Genomic DNA, 19,819 nt, shown 5'->3' on the forward strand with positions numbered 1-19,819 from the left:
AGTAGAAACATAATTTCTTTTCCATGCTATTCATTATTTAGAGAGATCACATGCTGTAAAATTAGATTGCTTATTTTTGAGCAGTATTTAAGCTGAAGCTTTTCAATTTTTTTAAACTCATTTCTGATCCTCATTGAGATAAGAGTATTTTTGTATTTTTATAATCTTACTCTTTATAATAGAATGTTTAACTGCATTATTTAGGGAGGTACGCCTTGGAAGAAATGGGGTAGAAGAAATCAAACAACATCCTTTCTTTAAGAATGATCAGTGGAATTGGGATAACATAAGAGAGAGTAAGTCAATAAATTTAAATATTTCCATTTCATCACATTTTAAATCTCATAAATTGAATCCTCTTCTGATTTAAAAAGCATGTCTGATACTCTTAATAGTAATTTTTAAATTGAGAGGTTGTATTTCAATTCATTTTGAATTTGTGTAACTAAATCTTAAATCAGTATCTTAGCAAACTAGTATGTCTTTATTTCCCATTGCTTTTATGATAAACATTATAGGTTTCTTAATTTGCCAAGCTAAGTTTTATGGATCTCAATAATTTTCAGAATTGGGGAAATATAATTCTTTAATTCATATGTTTGAATTAATAAATCAATAATTCGTTACTTATGGAGAGTACTCTGGTGAATACTAGGGTAAGCATAGTAGTTCATTTAAACTGCATGTATATTTACATTAATTCATTTTAAGAGTAAGAAATATTTCTACTTAAAGATGTAGTAGAAAACTTCTGAAAACTAAAGAATGTATGTGCAAGTTATTGCTGTTTGGAAGTTTAATACCTAGAATAATATTGTACTGCCGTGCATAGATTAATTCATCTATGTTTAAAACCAATCTAATATAATGATAAAACACAGAATTTCAGTTCTTCAAAATGATAAAATAGTAAATCTGTCATTGAAATTTTCTATAGTAAATCGTGACTATATAGTATTGTTTGCTAATCAAATATCAGTATATAATGTATTAATATTTATATAGTGTGCTAATATCAATATAACATTAATAATCTATAATAACTAATATAAAACAGAACAGGGGTGGTTTCTGTCTTTTTAAATCATATATATTATTATTAAACAATGTTTCTTTTCTTTTAATAGCTGCAGCTCCTGTGGTACCTGAACTCAGCAGTGACATAGACAGCAGCAATTTTGATGACATTGAAGATGATAAAGGAGATGTAGAAACCTTCCCAATTCCTAAGGCTTTTGTGGGAAATCAGCTACCTTTTATAGGATTTACCTACTACAGAGAAAATTTGTATGTGATTTGTTTGTTATATTTTTATTGTTTTCAACATCTAGCTGTAAAAAGTTCTTATTTCAGGACTCTGAATGATAGAAGATAAAGTGTTAATTTGTTTCAAACTGAGATTTTTTTCAAAGAATATTATATATAATATTCATTTACAAATGAATGTAAGGCAGTGTTGTGTGTTTGAAGACTGAACACCTGCTTTTGAGGGAGTCTGTCAACTATTAAGGGATATAGGAGAATTATATAGTCATAATGAAGGGTAGAATGTGATATGAGCCTTAAGAAAAGTACCAAGAAGATCTGAGAATCATAATTCTTCTAATTTCAGAAGAAAAATAAAAGTCACATCTCTTTGGGGCTAGTGTAGGGGGAAGTCAGGTAAGACCTCAAGAAAGAGATAGCATTTTAACCAAGTCTAAAGATAAAAAAGGGTTTTGAGTAGCTGAGATGTAGGGAGGTTAGGTGAATGTGGTGGGGAGGTGAATAGTGGAAGCACAACTTTGGAATTTAAGCATACACTGGGAGCAGAGCAATATAGTCCAGTAGGTTTCAACCATGGTATATATCACTGTATTATAACCATTTGGAGAATTTATTGGAACTGTTACTTTCTTGCCTGTAATACCTTCATCTAGTGCAGAGCCTGGCATAAGATCATTCAATAAATATTGCTCAACTGGAATGAGTATTGGGTATAAGATTAGAAAATAGACTGGAGTTAGAGTGTGAAGGAAGCATAATGGAAGAGATGATTGTTGTGTATTGTGCTAAGGGACTTTTTACTTTGACAGGAAGTGAAAAGCTGCTGAAAACTGTTAAGTAGTTAAATGAAGTGTTAAAGACATTTGAAAAGTTTTTGATACTTCCATGTTTGTAATGGTTGGGGCGATCAACTATTATGGTTTGCCCAGGACCGAAGGTTTCCAAGGATGTGCTATGGGACTTTCATGTTAAAATTAGGAAAATCAGTGCAAACCAAGATGAGTTGTTCATCCTGTCAAAGATAAGGTTCTAAAAACTGCTGCAATACTGACAAAAGTGAAGACATCAGTGCAGGAGAAATCCAGGCATGTTCATAAACAGCAAGGAACGACCCAGTTAAGAGAGAAAGTGACAGTTAAGTAGAAGTGATGATTTATGTATTAATACCAGGAGATCAGAGATGTTGTATTTGAAAAAGAGCAGAGATGTCTTCTTTCAGAATATTTCTAGAAAAGAAGAATAAAATAGGAACTCAAAATGAGGTGAAGAGGGGGAAAAATATGGTTCTGTTTAGTGACTCCAGTCTCAACTATGTTAAAGACTAGAACATTGGCTTAAGAATGAGAAGCAAGAAATAGCAGTTTAAATTATTGAAAATGGTATAAATGTCAAGAGGGGAAATAGTACTTCACTTAAAATATGTTGAAAGTGAAAAGAAAGAGAATTTAATTCTGAGGATAACTTGATATCAGAAAATGAGTTAAAATGGCATGCAAAAGAACTTCCTGCCTTTCCTTCTAGGCTACTAAGTGACTCTCCATCTTGTAAAGAAAATGACTCAATTCAATCAAGGAAGAATGAAGTATGTATAAATTTTTACTACTCTATTTTAATCACATGTTCAAATACTTTAGTAATATCCATGTATTTTAAAAGTTCACTTGATGTTACTTTTAGATGGCCTTCCTTGTTGCAATCCAGTTCAGTATAACATTGAAGTGATTCATTTGTTTGCCGAGTATTATGGTATGAGGTCCAGTGGCTAGTAAAAAGATGAGTTACATGACTTTAGGCTTAGTTTCATTACAAAAGTGATAGAATATGTTTATAAACAGCTGTACTTCCTACCAGTTAGAAAATTTTATGATCTTAGCACTATATATGAGTATAGATAGTAAGCTATAAGAATACAGAAATAGTGGATGGATTTAAATTTTGTGTATTTAGCAATGAATTGATATAAAGGATAATTTTATCAAGATGTTACAGTATTTTATGACCTCAGTACAAAGCTAAATCATGTAGACACATAAATGAGGATGCTAAATATTTTTCTCTTCAACTTATAAAAACTAAAAAAATTGAGTAATTTTGATACAATTTGTGTTTTAGGAATTTTACAAAACATAGCAAGCATTTTAATTTTTTGTTGTTGTTTTGTTTTGTTTTAAATAGGAGAGTCAAGAGGTATGTTGACGTCAAATATGTTGAAAAACAGGAAAATCTCATCACTCTAGCGATGTTTTGATATAACCATATTCCATCTAGTATTTGGAGTACTACACCTACCCAAGAGAGAAGTTCCCAATCTTTTTTTCTGCCAAGTATTCTTTTCATTATTGCTTCTATGGATTTGTTGTTTAAAATATATATTATGTATTTTTATTGGTTTTGTTTATTAAGGATATGTAACTAGCAGCAAGAACTTTTGATTAACATGTGAAAATTAATCAGCATGTGATCGAGTTATACCAATGTAGTAGCAGCCAAAAGCTGCTGAACTTGACGAGTTCATTAGCCTATATTTCCTTACTAGGGAAATATACAGTTTTTCTTAAGATACATGAAATATTTAAGAAATCATGGAGAACCTAATTACTAGAAAAAATAGTGGAAAAAACATTGTCCATGGAATCTAATAGGTCTTTGAGGGCACTGCCACTTATTAACTGTGCTATCTTGGCCCAGTTGTTCACCTTTTTTGGATTTCTGTTTCTTTATTGAATAAATGCACTACTACCCATCTTTTTATGGCTTTTGTTAGGGTTAATGACACAGTAAATGTAAAGTGCATGCCATTGTACCTAAAATACAAAAGGAACTCAAAAAGTTAAATCCTTTAGAAAGGCAGTAATGCTCCCAAAATAGATTCTTTAGTACTTTCTATAATTTTAGTTTTTTTAAAGACTAAGGTAAATTTGGCCTATAAGAAGATTAAAGAATGGCAAGATGACTTGTTGGAGAAGGAAATGGCAACCCACTCCAGTGTTCTTGCCTGGAGAATCCCAAGGACGGGGCAGCCTGGTGGGCTGCCGTCTATGGGGTCGCACAGAGTCAGACACGACTGAAGCGACTTAGCAGCAGCAGCAAGATGACTTGTAATTAATTAGCCATCATTAATCCAAAAGAGTTGTTGATGATAAACTTTTCACAGTATTGTGCCTGGCACAGTATAGGAAATTATAAAGAGGTTTTGTGTGTGTGTGTGCGTGCGCGCTTGCGCGCCTTTTTTCGAGGTAAAATTGATCAGTTCAGTCGCACAGTTGTGTCCAACTCTTTGCGACCCCCATGCGTGGGTGTGTGTGTGTGTGCGCGCGCCTTTTTTCAAGGTAAAATTGATCAGTTCAGTCGCACAGTTGTGTCCAACTCTTTGCAACCCCATGAACTGTAGCACACCAGGCTTCCCTGTCCAATACCAACTCCTGGAGCTTGCTCAAACTCATGTCCATCAAATTGGTGGTGGCATCCAACCATCTCATCCTCTGTCATCCCCTTTTCCTCCTGCCTTCAATCTTCCCAACATCAGGGTCTTTTCCAGTGAGTCAGCTCTTCGCATCAGGTGGCCAAAGGATTGGAGCTACAGCTTCAGCATCAGTCCTTCCAATGAACACCCAGGACTGTCTCCTTTAGGATTGACTGGTTGGATCTCCTTGCAGTCCAAGGGACTCTCAAGAGTCTTCTCCAACACCACAGTTCAAAAGCATCAGTTTTTTAGCACTCAGCTTTCTTCACAGTGCAACTCTCACATCCATACATGACTACTGGAAAAACCATAGCTTTGACTAGATGGACCTTTGTTGGCAAAGTAATGTCTCTGCTTTTTAACATACTATCTAGAGTGGTCACAGCTTTTCTTCCAAGGAGCAAGCGTCTTTTAATTTCATGGCTGCAGTCACCATTTGCAGTGATTTTGGAGCCCAAGAAAATTAAGTCTGTCGCTGTTTCCCCAATATTTGCCATGAAGTGATGGGACCGGATGCCATGATCTTAGTTTTTTGAATGTTGAGTTTAAGCCAGCTTTTTCACTCTTCTCTTTCACTTTCATCGAGAGGCTGTTTAGTTCCTTTTCACTTTCTGCCATTAGGGTGATATCATCTGCGTATCTGAGGTTAATGATATTTCTCCTGGAAATCTTGATTCCAGCTTGTGCTTCATCCAGCCCAGCATTTCACATGGTGTACTCTGTATATAAGTAAAATAAGCAGGGTGACAATATACAGCCTTGACATACTCCTTTCCCTATTTGGAACCAGTCCATTGTTCCAAGTCCAGTTCTAACTGTTGCTTCTTGACCTGCATACAGATTTCTCAGTAGGCAGGTCAGGTGGTCTGGTATTCCATCTCTTTAAGACTTTCCTACAAACAAACTGACTGTGTGATCCACACAGTCAAAGGCTTTGGCGAAGTCAATAAAGCAGAAGTAGATATTTTCCTGGAACTCTCTTGCTTTTTCGATGATCCAGTGGATGTTGGCAATTTGATTTCTGGTTCCTCTGCCTTTTTTAAATCCAGCTTGAACATCTGGAAGTTCATGGTTCACGTACTGTTCAAGCCTGGCTTGGAGAATTTTGAGCATTACTTTGCTAGCGTGTGAGATGAGTGCAATTGTGCGGTAGTTTGAGCATTCTTTGACACTGCCTTTCTTTGGGATTGAAATGAAAACTGATCCTTTCTAGTCCTGTGGCCACTGCTGAATTTCCAAAATTTGCTGGCGTATTGAGTGCAGCGCTTTCACAGCATCATCTTTTAGGATTTGAAATAGCCTAACTGGAATTCCATCACCTCCACTAGCTTTGTTTGTAGTGATGCTTCCTAAGGCCCACTTGACTTTGCATTCCAGGATGTCTGTCTGGCTGTAGGTGAGTGATCACACCATCATGGTTATCTGGGTCATGAAGATCTTTTTTGTACAGTTCTGAGTATTCTTGCCACCTCTTCTTAATATCTTCTGCTTCTGTTAGGTCCATAACGTTTCTGTCCTTTATTGTGCCCATCTTTGCATGAAACGTTCCCTTGGAATCTCTAATTTTCTTGAAGAGATCTCTAGTCTTTCCCATTCTGTTGTTTTCCTGTTTCTTTGCATTGATCACTTAGGAAGGCTTTCTTGTCTCTCCTTGCTATTCTTTGCAAATCTACTTTCAGATGGATATATCTTTCCTTTTCTCCTTTGCCTTTCACTTTTGATATGGATATATGTAACATTTTGAAATTGATATGTAACAGTATATAAGTTTCAAGTATACAACATTATGATTTTACTTCTGTGCTCATTGCAAAGTGATCATTAAGAGTGTAATAATCAACCATCACCATACACTTGACCCCATTCACTCATTTCATCTACCCCAGCCTCCTTTTCCTCTGGTAATGACCAGTCTGTTCTGTCTTTTGAGTTTGTTTTTGTTTTATTTTTTCCCTTTTTTTGGTTTGTTTCCATATGAGTGATACCATATGATTTTTGTCTTTCACTTTCTGACTTGCATTCTAGGTTCATCCCTCAAGGTTCATCCATGTTGCAAATAGCTAGATTTCACTTTTTCCCCCCTTTTTTTTTTAATGGCTGAGTGGTTCCTAGTCTGTATATATATATCACGTCTTATTCATCCATTTATCTTCCAGTGGATACTTAGGTTGTTTCTATATCTTAGGTGCATATATCTTTTTGAATTAGTGTTTTCATATTCTTCAGATAAAAACCCATAAGTGGAATAGCTGGATTATATGGTAATTCTGTCCTTATCTTTTGAAGAATCTTTGTATTGTTTTCCATACTGGCTACACTAGTTTACATTCCCATCAACAGTGCATGAAGGTTCCCTTTTCTCTACATGCTCTCCAGTATTTGATATTTTTGTCTTTTTGATGATAGCCATTCTAACAGGTGTAAGGTGATACTTCATTGTGACTTTCATTCATTTCCCTAATAATTAATGATATTAAATGTATTTTCTTAGATCTGTTGCCTATCTGCATGCTTTCTTTGGGAAAATTGAAAGAAATTTTATTCTTATTTCTAAGAAAAGTAATATATTTTGAGCATATTCAGTCAAATATTCCAAATATTTGTTTCAGACGTAGACCTTTTATCTTTATCTTATTAGCACAAATGGTAACAATATTTTCATATAAATAATCTACAAAAGAACAGTGGAGGATATCAATTTTTTTTAATTAATTTATAATGAATAAGAAACTTGCTATCACAGAAGAATTCTGCCAAGATTGGAGCTTCTCATTCTTATGTTTACATAGTGTGTTCATATATACATATGTGCTGTGATATAAAGCAAGAGATGGAGGATTTTTTCTGTTAATAAAAATCACATTAAGAAGGTACAAATGCTGTACCTATATTAAAGTCGAAAGAAAGGAGAAGAAAATTATCATTGTTTTCTTTAAGCCTCTCTCCTTTTAAATGTGATCACACTTTATAATTATAGTTTTTTATTTTCTGACAGATTCAGAAAAAACTGTACACATTAGAAGAACACCTTAGCACTGAGATTCAAGCCAAAGAGGAACTAGAACAGAAGTGCAAGTATGTTCTGTGGATAATTAAATGTTATATTTTAAAATGTAAATTTAAACATTTTACTAAAAAGAGCTACAAAGTAATTCTATGATTATTTTACAATTTATGGCAAATGTCTTTATCGTAAGAATTATTTTATTTACTGTTGCCTTTGAAATTCTTCAGGTCTGTTAACACTCGCTTAGAGAAAGTGGCAAAGGAGTTAGAAGAAGAGGTAAAGTTTCTCTATGCTTTTATTTACATTTTTGTTCGTAAAAAATTTTGATGCTTGACTTACCTATAGAGTTCACTCAATACCATATTAATACAAATCTTGTTACATAGTAAAATATATGTTGTAGCATTGATGAGGACTGAGATTATAGAGTAAACCATGATAATAGGCTTCATTTTGTTATGTTTTTGCAAATGAATTAATTTAGTATGTGTAGTTATTTCAAGGAAAAATAATTTCAGTCATATTAATGATACGGCTTAAAAATAGAAATTGACAATTTTTTTTTATTATTCAGACCTGTAGTTTATATTAAGTAAAGGGTGATGGCTTACAATAGTAAACAAAATACTTATGTTCTTGATTATTTAAGAATAATATGCTATTTTAAAAATATGGAAACCGTTTGTAATTTTAACAAAATGGCTTTTGTTAGTTATTAGCTTTTTTAAAGGTCTCTTCTGTTTTATGTAACTGAAGTATTTTTTATTTTCATTTGATTTTTACACATACTTTCCTTTGGTAATAACTTCAAGCATTATTTCAGATTACCTTAAGGAAAAATGTGGAGTCAACATTAAGACAATTAGAAAGAGAAAAAGCACTTCTTCAGCACAAAAATGCAGAATATCAGCGGAAAGCTGATCATGAAGCAGACAAGAAGCGAAATTTGGAGAATGATGGTTTGTAGCATAGAATACTAAATACTTACTAAGAAAAAAAAGTTTGTATGTGTGTGTTGTGTTGAAGCTTACTACTTAAATGCTTTTTATCATAGTTAACAGTTTAAAAGATCAGCTTGAAGATTTGAAAAAAAGAAATCAGAACTCTCAGATATCCACTGAGAAAGTGAATCAACTCCAGAGACAAGTAGGTTGATCCCAATTTATTTATAATAAGGATTTTGAATTTTATTTATGACTGTTAGCATTTGTTTTAATTGGTAATGTTACAAAAGGGAAATCATTAAAAATATATTTTTAGGGTTTTTCTTATTTTAAATAGTTTGCAGTGGGGTAATAAATTGAAGTATTTTCATCATATATAGCTGTGTTGATTTGTTTGTTTTTTGTTTGGCTTTTAATGGAATAACAGCTGGATGAAACCAATGCTTTGCTGCGAACAGAATCGGATACTGCAGCCCGGTTAAGGAAAACACAGGCAGAAAGTTCAAAACAGATTCAGCAGCTGGAATCTAACAATAGAGATCTACAAGACAAAAATTGCCTGCTGGAGACTGCCAAGTTAAAACTTGAAAAGGAATTTATCAATCTTCAGTCAGTTCTAGAATCTGAAAGGAGGGACCGAACCCATGGATCAGAGATTATTAATGATTTACAAGGTATTAAAGTGGAGATTGCACTTAAGTTCATCTTAAAGATCTGTGATTTGGAGATAACCTTAGATGGTGGATAATGTGCTGGAGTAGTAAGTGTATGGATATATTACTCTGTTCTATAAAGTTAGGGTGTTAGAAATACACTGTTATAAAATTTTATGAATGAAGGATTTACTTTCAAATAGTATGAAGTATTTTAAGTAACAAGCCACTTCTGAAAGCAGTAGATTGGATTCCAGTTGAATTAACTCTGAAGCACTATACCAACAATTATAAAATTTCTGCTCATAAATAACAGCTTTAAGGTATGAGGTGAATTCTGAATTTTTTACTCTAAATTTAATTTGTATTGTATATGAATTTATTGTTTTTTAAAATGTTGCCATTTTAGGTAGAATATCTGGCCTAGAAGAAGATGTAAAGAATGGTAAAATCTTATTAGCAAAAGTAGAGCTGGAGAAGAGACAACTACAGGAGAGATTTACTGATTTGGAAAAGGTAAAACATGTTAAGTTTTATATTTGTGTAAGAAGATAGCTGTAGAGTTTCGAGTTGAAAAACTTATTCTAAAATAAGGAAAATTAGTAACTGAGATATTTCCAGCACTCATGTACTTTCTTATATTGTAATGTGCATTGACGATATATACTTTAAGGCTTACCATAACACCATACAAGCAGCCCTTAGCATGTCAGTTGCTTATGAAGGGAGGACTCTCCTAGGGTGTGTTATGAGGATGCTTCTCCCTAGACATCCCAGGAAAACTCAGATTTTTATGTACATTATATCTTCAAAATGGTGTAAAATTATCATGACTTTTCATGTAGAAGTTTACCAAAAAGTGCTATAAGCAGGGATAATTTCTAGGCTCTGTGTAGATAATATTTTGTTTTCATTCACTTAAGTATTTAGTGTATTGTATGTGGTAAAAATATCAGGATGCAGTTCTTGTCCTTAACAACCTCACATCTAGTAGGTAATTTCTAAAGTAAAAGTAAAGTACACAGATAATTCTAATACAGTGTGGTGGACTGCAAGGAGATCCAACCAGTCCATTCTAAAGGAGATCAGTCTTGGGTGTTCATTGGAAGGACTGATGCTAAAGCTGAAACTCCAATACTTTGGCCACCTCATGCAAAGAGCTGACTCATTGGAAAAGACCCTGATTCTGGGAGGGATTGGGGCAGGAGGAGAAGGGGATGACAGAGGATGAGATGGCTGGATGGCATCACCGACTCGATGGACCTGAGTTTGAGTGAACTCCAGGAGTTGGTGATGGACAGGGAGGCCGGGCGTGCTGCGATTCATGGGGTCGCAGAGTCGGACACAACTGAGCGACTGAACTGAACTGACTAAAGTAGAATGATAGAGGTATGGGCAGGGTATCTTGGGTACACAGAATGAATTCCTAATCTGACAGGGCAGCACTGGCTGACAAAGGAAAGGTGCATTATGAGCTGGGGAGGACATCATGAGCGAAGGCACAGAGGATAGAAGATAAAAGGTCATAGTTTATTTAAGTATAAACTATTCAGTATTTCTAGAGTAAAGAGTAAAGGTCAAGAAATTTTAATCTTTTAAAGGATAAACAGTGAATATTTTAAATTTTGCAGGTGATATGGTCTCTACTTCAGTAAAGGGAATGGGCATGGCTATGATCTAATGAAATTTTACAAAAACAGACATCAGGCTAAAATTGACCATGCAAGATGTTGAATACTCTATTAAGAAACTTAGTTGCTCTAAGAAATGGACTAACCACTGAAGGGCTTTTAAGTTGGGTGATTTTATTAATGATTCATTTAAGATATATTATTATGTACCATGTGAAAACCAGGTTTGAGGAAGATTAATAGGTAGGTAGATTAATCAGAGGCTTTTCAGATAAAGTAACTCAGATAATGGAGACTTAACTAGCACAGTAGTTCAAAGGTTGGAAAATAGGAATGAATCCGAAATATTTGAAGGAGGAGTATTTGGGAACACTTAGTGATTGACTGATTAAATGTAGCATGTGAATAGTACTTAAGAATGAGTTTTGAGTTCCTAGTTTGTGACAAAAACCTATAGTGGTGCCTTTAATTAATAAAGAATAAAGGAGAAATAGAGGAGACAATGATAAATGATAAATAAAATGATAAATCCATTTTAGTCTTGAGATGCTGGTGAGACAACCAAATTAGGATGTCTACAGAGAAGTAAGCTACGGTAGTAGCAGCTAGAAATATTTGATCATCATTAATATTGAAGTAGCACAAACGATGCAAATGAAAGAACCCATCTGAAGGAGATTGCTTAGACCTGTGGTTTTCAAAGCAGAATAAACTACTCTGTTGATAGATTGTGTAGTTTGAAAAAAATTATTTTCATTATTGAAAAAAAAGTCTGTATTTATGATATAAACTATAGGAAACAAAGAATTAGAAAATCTTTTGAGGATATATAGAAAATTAACTTCTATTAATGGTTCTCAACTTAAAACATGTTTTCCATGTGGAAAATAAAGATGACTAGTAGAGGATCCTGAGTTTTATTCCCACCCCCCACCCCCCCCGCCAAAGATCTAGCAAAGGAGAATGTTAGGTATGTTTTAAAAGTTTGAGAAATAATACAGAAAGAGGAGAAGCATTATGGCTAAAGAATGCTACCTACAGAGAACACCCAATATTTAAGAGGTGGCTGGGAGAAAACTTCACACACAGCAGAAAAGATGAGAGAAGGGTGGGGAGAGCCAAGTGAGGTCAAGTATATCAAGGAAATAGTTTCAAGGGCAACAGTGAGTTCAAATGAAAAATGATTTGATAATTGAGGTATCATTCATCACTTTATTGAGCTCAAGTAATCACAGTGAAGATCTCGAAACAGTAGTGGAGATAAGTACATTGGGAAGCAAACAGGTGGAACAGCACATAGGGTACTTTTACAGGAAGTCTGAAGATTGGAGGGAACATGTTAAACATTGTTAGTAAGCCTGTAAAGAAATTTTTGAAATTGTGAACCAGTCTGTTTTGTTGATGGCTACTGTTTAAATCTTTAATAGGAAAAGAACAACATGGAAATAGATATGACATACCAACTAAAAGTTATACAGCAAAGTTTAGAACAAGAAGAAACTGAACATAAGGCTACAAAAGCACGGCTTGCAGATAAAAACAAGATTTATGAATCCATTGAAGAAGCTAAATCAGAAGCCATGAAAGGTACCCATTTTCATAAGAGGATTTTCAGCAGTATTTTACAGACTTGATTCTGTATTCAATTCTGATTTTGGAAAATATTTTTTAAAACTCTTAGGAAAGCTTTACATATATATATATTTATGTGTGTGTGTGTGTATATATATATATATATATTTTTTTTTTTTTTCCCTTTAAGGCCATGACCATTTCTAGGATAGTGAGACTCAAACGCAAAATTGCTCAACCACATTTTTAGATCAGAGAGAAATGAATATTTCAGTGGTATCAATAGTGGCAGGCATATAGAGTGTGTAGTTTAGATATATCTGTTCAGATTTGGGGGATATCCTCTTTTTATAATTAGTTTGACATTTCACCAGCTCATGTTACAAAATTCTTTCCTAAAGTTTGTATAAGTTGACTGAATATTTTGAAATCTGGCATGATGAAGATACTAGCTATATTTGGTCAGAGCCACAGAAAGCTAATGAGTGTAGGGTAAGATAACAAAGTTAACTTTTCCACAAACCAAGCCTGTTATCTTGGAATTGTCTTTTAGGTTATATCTTATTTTCCAAACTGACTGTTTATATATGATGGATTTGAAGTTCCAAAAGAAATCAATAAAGTATTCTTGTAAAAGATTTGTAAAACTTTTAAACAGAAATTTCATTTCATATTAAACTATAAGATTTATTAATAACTTAGCAAAAAAATAGCCTTTTAATTAGTGAGTGCAGTTAAAATTGGAGGGTTTTTTGTGTCAAAAGCAGTTTAGTTTAAGACATTGATTTTAGATGATAAAAGATGAAATGAGTGCTATATTTAGAAATACCTAATAAGAAGAAAGTTAGTGGGACAAGACAAGAGTTGAATTTCTTTTGAGATTATAATTTAGGTGCTATAAATGCAAACATTTTTCACATTTGTAACACACATGTAATCACCACCCAAGACAAGATAGAGAATCTATGTTTTCCTCACCTCAGTGAGTTCACTCATGCCTCTTTCTGTTCTCTAGACCCACATCCCAGTGATTAGGTTTTTAAATGAGTACATTGATTCATAAGCTGTTCTCAGAACTGTTGAAAATGAACCAATTTAGCATAGTAACAACTGTCTTTTTTCAGATTTCTTTTTACAACTCGAACATACAGATGACTTTCATATTTTGCATGATTGCACACAACTTAAATTTTGTAGATGGTACTCAAATATGGTATAAAAAACCTTTGGTCTTTCTACTGCATGTCATTGCTTCCTTTGTGTAAGAGTATGGCTTACCAATGAATTACTAGCTGTGTGATCTTGTCTAGTTACTTAGCCTTTTATGCCTAGTTTCCTGTAAAGGGACAGTTCCTGTATTTGGTTGTGAAAAACAGGAGCATTGATACATGAAAAGTGCCTAGAAATGCTAGCTGTTTTTAGTAGTATATGAAAAATGTTTCATCTTTCCACACTTTTGAAGCTAGTTCATTAAAAACTGAAAGCTCATAATGTTTAAATTTTGCCTAATATAACTTTGCAGTAAGTGATAAAGGCAGAATTATTTTGCTTTCATTAAAATGAATATAATATTGCAGAGTGTGGTAGATTTTTACACCCTGCAAATATAACAGTTAATTTTTAAGCATGAAATTGTTGATATTTCAATTGTGTTAAGAGGAGTAATGAAAAAAACTGGAAATTAAGAAAATTTTTGAGGCAGCATCATTTATTGCAATTTTTATTAGCACTGTGTCATGTATTTGATATGCTTTTTTTGTTTGATTCATGATTATGTCTATTTTTGTGGCAATAGAAATGGAGAAAAAGCTCTCGGAGGAAAGAACTTTAAAACAGAAAGTAGAGAACTTGTTGCTGGAGGCTGAGAAAAGATGCTCCATACTAGACTGTGACCTCAAACAGTCACAGCAGAAAATAAATGAACTCCTCAAACAGAAAGATGTGCTAAATGAGGATGTAAGTGTGCAGCTTACTGTATAATGAACTATTTAATTAATTAATAATAAACTAGGTTTATTTGTAGAGGTTCAATGATGGTTTTACAGTTAAAATTTTTTTCTTGTAAAATAATATTCTGTAATTTTTTAATAGTACCAGATTTGGGTGATATACTAAATGAATCATAATTACAGTTTCTTTGAGGACTATATTTTATTTAAAAAATATATTATTATAGAAAATCCAAAAAATACTATGAAATGAATTAACTGTTTAAGGAGAAGAAATCTGTTTTATGTCATTATATTTACTGCCAGCTTCATTGATGAAAAAATCAAAATAATTTGCTTGCATACCAATAACACTATTTTTTAGGTTAGAAACTTGACATTAAAAATAGAACAGGAAACTCAGAAGCGCTGCCTTACACAAAATGACTTGAAGATGCAAACACAGCAAGTTAACACACTAAAAATGTCAGAAAAGCAGTTAAAGCAAGAGAATAATCATCTCCTAGAAATGAAAATGAGCTTGGAAAAACAGAATGCTGAACTTCGAAAGTAAGTTAATTGTTTGAGACAAAGACTTACTAATATGCAGAGCTGTCTCCATGTAAATTATCTTAATTTTTACTTATCTGGGAATTTTCTTCTGACTCCTTTGTTTTCTTGAACACATTTTTCTCTTCTTTCTGTTTAAATGATGTGTTGAGTGCCACTATTGTCTTTCAAAAAGATTTTATTTGCATTCCCAACAATTTTTACTATGCCACATTATGATATAATGGTATATTGTTTGTGCTGAAGAAGAAAAGGTCTAGGGTTTGCACTCCATGCTCTTAAGATTCCTCCTCAGGACTGTCTCGCAAACAAAAGTGTCTTTTAGTTTGTTCCTTTAGTTTCTGGGACTTGGAAATGTTTGACCGTTAAGCAAACACCATATAAATTTTTAAATCATTTTTTAGGATACACTCTTGTGCTATATCTCTGAGTCAGGAAGATCCCCTAGAGAAGGAAATGGCAACCCACTCCAGTATTCTTGCCTGGAGAATTCTATGGACAGAGGAGCCTGGCGGGCTACAATCTGTGGGGGTCACAAAGAGTCAGACACAACTGAGCAACACACTTTCTCTAGTGCTGTATTTAATTTACTTAGAGAACATTGTTAAACTACTTTAAATTAAGGTATGTAGTAAATATACTGTTAAAAATTGCCGCATTTAGTCATTAGTAGTATAATTAGTACTGATCAAAGATTCTAGGAAATACCACTTCCATTAAACATGAACCTGACGTAAAAAGGAAAGACAGAATAGGAAGGAGCTCTTGAAGGTTAAAAATTATTGCCAATGTAAATTTATTAGAAGAGTTTGAAGAAAAAAAATTTTTTTTAATTTCACAAAATATAGAACAAGAAGAAATGACATAGAATATATGAGAGAAAAGCTAAGACACACACCAGCTTATTCTAAGAGTTCTAGCACCAGACAAGGAATTCCAGAGAATCTTAGGGAAGGAAGTTACTAAAGAAATAATAGAAAAGAATTTCTCATAGCTGGAAAAGAAGTCTTTATATTGAAAAGACCAGCAACTATGCTTGAGAAAAGACTCACATTTAGACATGTTCTTATGAAATCTCAAAAACAAAAGAGAATGGAATTGTTGCAGTTCTTATCTCCAGCTGGGGAGGTTGTGGTTTGTGGTTGATTCAATAGGAAATGAATGGAGGCTTGATTATGTCACTTAGACCAGTGATATAACTGTGTTAGGGGTTGGGGAGCGGTTAGGGGTGGTAAGAGCTAAATTCTCACATATGGCAGCAGGGAATTGGCAAATAATTAAAATGTATGTCCAGGAATAAGCTGAGATGTGGTGGGAACCACAAAAGAACAATAAAAGGAAATGAAACAAAGTGATTTCCTCTAGGGAAATAGGATTGTCACGTGGATGGTTATGGATAAGGAGACTGTGACATTTCATAATTTTTTTCTGTGCTAGTCTGTACTATCTAACTGTAACCATGTGCATATTATATAATTACTTGCTGAAAAATGGCTTTTATTAAATACCTAATAAATGTTGGGTTTTAAAAGTTACATATAATGAACAGTAGCTCTTCAAAAAGATCATGATAATAATATTACACTGGAGTTTGCTGCATGTGAGCCTAGCTAGTAATGATTTCAAATTTTTAAAACTTGCTCTTTCATATGTTATTAGCATCTTTCATATCTTTGGCTCAGAGAAATAAGAATCATACTTTTTAAAATAATAAAATACAGAATTAACACAGTGAAGTGACATCTGGTGATAATTTCCTATTTATCCAGAAGTTGAAGGACCAGTGAGTAAACAAAGTGATCAGATTATATTAAATTAAAATAAGGATGAAAGTTCTCTAATATTAAATTGAAATTGAAGGTGGTGTGATTAAATCATTTAATTTCTCTGAGTTTTTCTTGCTTTATACACTTTTGTTTATAAATTTATTTGGCCATACAGCCTGTGGGATCTTAGTTTCCTGACCAGGAATAGAACCCATGCCCCCTGCAGTGGAGGTGTGGAGTCTTAATCACTGAACTGCCAGGGAAGTCCACCTATATACATTTTTAAAATATCCAACTGGTAGTAAAATATTTTCTCATTTTAAAATATTTAGATCTATATTAAAAGACAAAGAGAAAACAAATATAAGGTCTCCTTTATGAACAGTATGAAAAGGCAAAAGGATAGGACACTGAAAGATGAACTCCCCAGGTCTGTAGGTGCCCGATATGCTACTGGAGATCAGTGGAGAAATAACTCCAGAAAGAATGAAGGGATGGAGCCAAAACAAAAACAACACCCACTTGTGAATGGGACTGGTGATGGAAGTAGGATTCGATGTTGTAAAGAGTAATATTGCATAGGAACCTGGAATGTTAGGTCCATGAATCAAGGCAAATCGGAAATGGTCAAACAGGAGATGGCAAGAGTGAACGTTGACATTCTGGGAATCAGCAAATTAAAATGGACTGGAATGGGTAAATTAAACTCAGATGACCATTATATCTACTTTTGTGGGCAGGAAGCCCTTAGAAGAAATGGAGTGGCCATCAGAGTCAACAAAAGAGTCCAAAATGCAGTACTTGAATGCAATCTCAAAAATGACAGAATGATCTCGGTTCGTTTCCAAGACAAACCATTCAATATCACAGTAAGCCAAGTCTATGCCCCAACCAGTAATGCTGAAGAAGCTGAAGTTGAACAGTTCTATGAAGACCTACGAGACCTTCTAGAACTAACACCCAAAAAAGATGTCCTTTTCATTATAGGGGACTGGAATGCAAAAGTAGGAAGTCAAGAAACACCTGGAGTAACAAGCAAATTTGGCCTTGGAGTACAGAATGAAGCAGGGCAAAGGCTAATAGATTTTTCCAAGAGAACACACTGGTCATAGCAAACACCCTCTTCCAACAACACAAGAGAAGACTCTACACATGGACATCAACAGATGGTTGACACCAAAATCCGATTGATTCTGTTCTTTGCAGCCAAAGATGGAGAAGCTCTATACAGTCAGCAAAAACAAGACGGGGAGCTGACTGTGGCTCAGATCATGAACTCCTTATTGCCAAATTCAAACTAAAATTGAAGAAAGTGGAGAAAAGCACTAGACCATTCAGGTATGACCTAAATCAAATCCCTTATGACTGTACAGTGGAAGTGAGAAATAGATTTAAGGGACTAGATCTGATAGACAGAGTGCCTGATGAACTATGGACGGAGATTTGTGACATTGTACAGGAGACAGGAATCAAGACCATCTGCAAGAAAAGCAAAATGGCTGTCTGAGGAGGCCTTACAAATAGCTGTGAAAAGAAGGGAAGCAAAAAGCAAAGGAGAAAAGGAAAGATATACCCATTTGAATGCAGAGTTCCAAAGAATAGCAAGAAGAGATGAGAAAGCCTTTCTCGGTGATCAATGCAAAGAAATAGAGGTAAAGAGTAGAGTGGGAAAGACTAGAGATCTCTTCAAGAAAATTAGAGATACCAAGGGAACATTTCATGCAAAGATGGGCTCAATAAAGGACAGAAATGGTAGGGACCTAACAGAAGCAGGAGATATTAAGAAGAGGTGGCGAGAATACACAGAAGAACTATACAAAAAAGATCTTCATGACCCAGATAATCACGATGGTGTGATCACTAAACTAGAGCCAGACATCCTGGAATGTGAAGTCAAGTGGGCCTCAGGAAGCATCATTATGAACAAAGCTAATGGAAGTGATGGTATTGCACTTGAGCTACTTTAAATCCTGTAAGATGATGCTGTGAAAGTGCTGCACTCAATACGCCAGCAAATTTGGAAAACTCAGCAGTGGCCTCAGGACTGGAAAATTCCAGGTCAGTTTTCATTCCAATACCAAAGAAAGGCAATGCCAAAGAACGTTCAAACTACTGCACAATTGCACTCATCTCACACGCTAGTAATGTAATGCTTAAAATTCTCCCAAGCCAGGCTTCAGCACTACGTGAACAGTGAACTTCCAGATGTTCAAGCTGGTTTTTGAAAAGGCAGAGGAACCAGAGATCAAATTGCCAACATCCATTGGATCATCAAAAAAGCAAGAGAGTTCCAGAAGAACATCTATTTCTGCTTTATTGACTATGTCAAAGCCTTTGACTGTGTGGATCACAATAAACTGTGGAAAATTCTGAAAGAGATGGGAATACCAGACCACCTGACCTACCTCTTGAGAAACCTGTATGCAGGTCAGGAAGCAACAGTTAGAACTGGACATGGAACAACAGACTGGTTCCAAATAGGAAAAGGAGTACATCAAGGCTGTATATTGTCACCCTACTTATTTAACTTATATGCAGAGTACATCATGAGAAACACTGGGCTGGAGGAAGCACAAGCTGGAATCAAGATTGCAGGGAGAAATATCAATAACCTCAGGTATGCAGATGACACCACCCTTATGGCAGAAAGTGAAGAAGAACTAAAGAGCCTCTTGATGAAAGTGAAAGAGGAGAGTGAAACAGTTGGCTTAAAGCTCAACATTCAGAAAACTAAGATCATGGCATCCGGTCCCATTACTTCATGGCAAATAGATGTGGAAAGATTGGAAACAATGTCAGACTTTATTTTGGGGGGCTCCAAAATAACTGCAGATGGTGATTGCAGCCATGAAATTAAAAGATGCTTTTCCTTTGAAGGAAAGTTATGACCAACCTAGACAGCATAGGAAAAAGCAGAGACATTACTTTGGCAACAAAGGTCCATCTAGTCAAGGCTATGGTTTTTCCAGTGGTCATGTATGGATGTGAGAGTTGGACTGTGAAGAAAGCTGAGTGCTGA

At 34.4% G+C, this 19,819-nt stretch overlaps 1 protein-coding gene across 8 annotated transcripts in view; it reads left to right on the forward strand.

Moving 5' to 3' along the window:
• Positions 1–19,819, forward strand: part of ROCK2 (Rho associated coiled-coil containing protein kinase 2) — a 132,878-nt gene that overhangs the window by 86,403 nt on the left and 26,656 nt on the right. For all 8 annotated transcript variants that reach the window (XR_008700553.1, XM_055540919.1, XM_055540917.1 and 5 more), the window contains 12 exons: positions 205–296; positions 1,128–1,287; positions 2,788–2,848; positions 7,725–7,804; positions 7,964–8,012; positions 8,560–8,695; positions 8,791–8,882; positions 9,108–9,354; positions 9,743–9,849; positions 12,392–12,551; positions 14,332–14,492; positions 14,850–15,034. Coding sequence is in view for 7 of the 8 variants with exons in the window: in XM_055540919.1 (XP_055396894.1) it covers positions 205–296; positions 1,128–1,287; positions 2,788–2,848; positions 7,725–7,804; positions 7,964–8,012; positions 8,560–8,695; positions 8,791–8,882; positions 9,108–9,354; positions 9,743–9,849; positions 12,392–12,551; positions 14,332–14,492; positions 14,850–15,034 (1,530 nt within the window). In the remaining variant the exon portion in view is untranslated. The remainder of the gene's footprint in view (positions 1–204; positions 297–1,127; positions 1,288–2,787; positions 2,849–7,724; positions 7,805–7,963; positions 8,013–8,559; positions 8,696–8,790; positions 8,883–9,107; positions 9,355–9,742; positions 9,850–12,391; positions 12,552–14,331; positions 14,493–14,849; positions 15,035–19,819) is intronic.

The sequence above is a fragment of the Bubalus kerabau genome, chromosome 11 (genome assembly GCF_029407905.1).
Source record: "Bubalus kerabau isolate K-KA32 ecotype Philippines breed swamp buffalo chromosome 11, PCC_UOA_SB_1v2, whole genome shotgun sequence".
Classification (NCBI taxonomy): domain Eukaryota; kingdom Metazoa; phylum Chordata; class Mammalia; order Artiodactyla; family Bovidae; genus Bubalus; species Bubalus kerabau.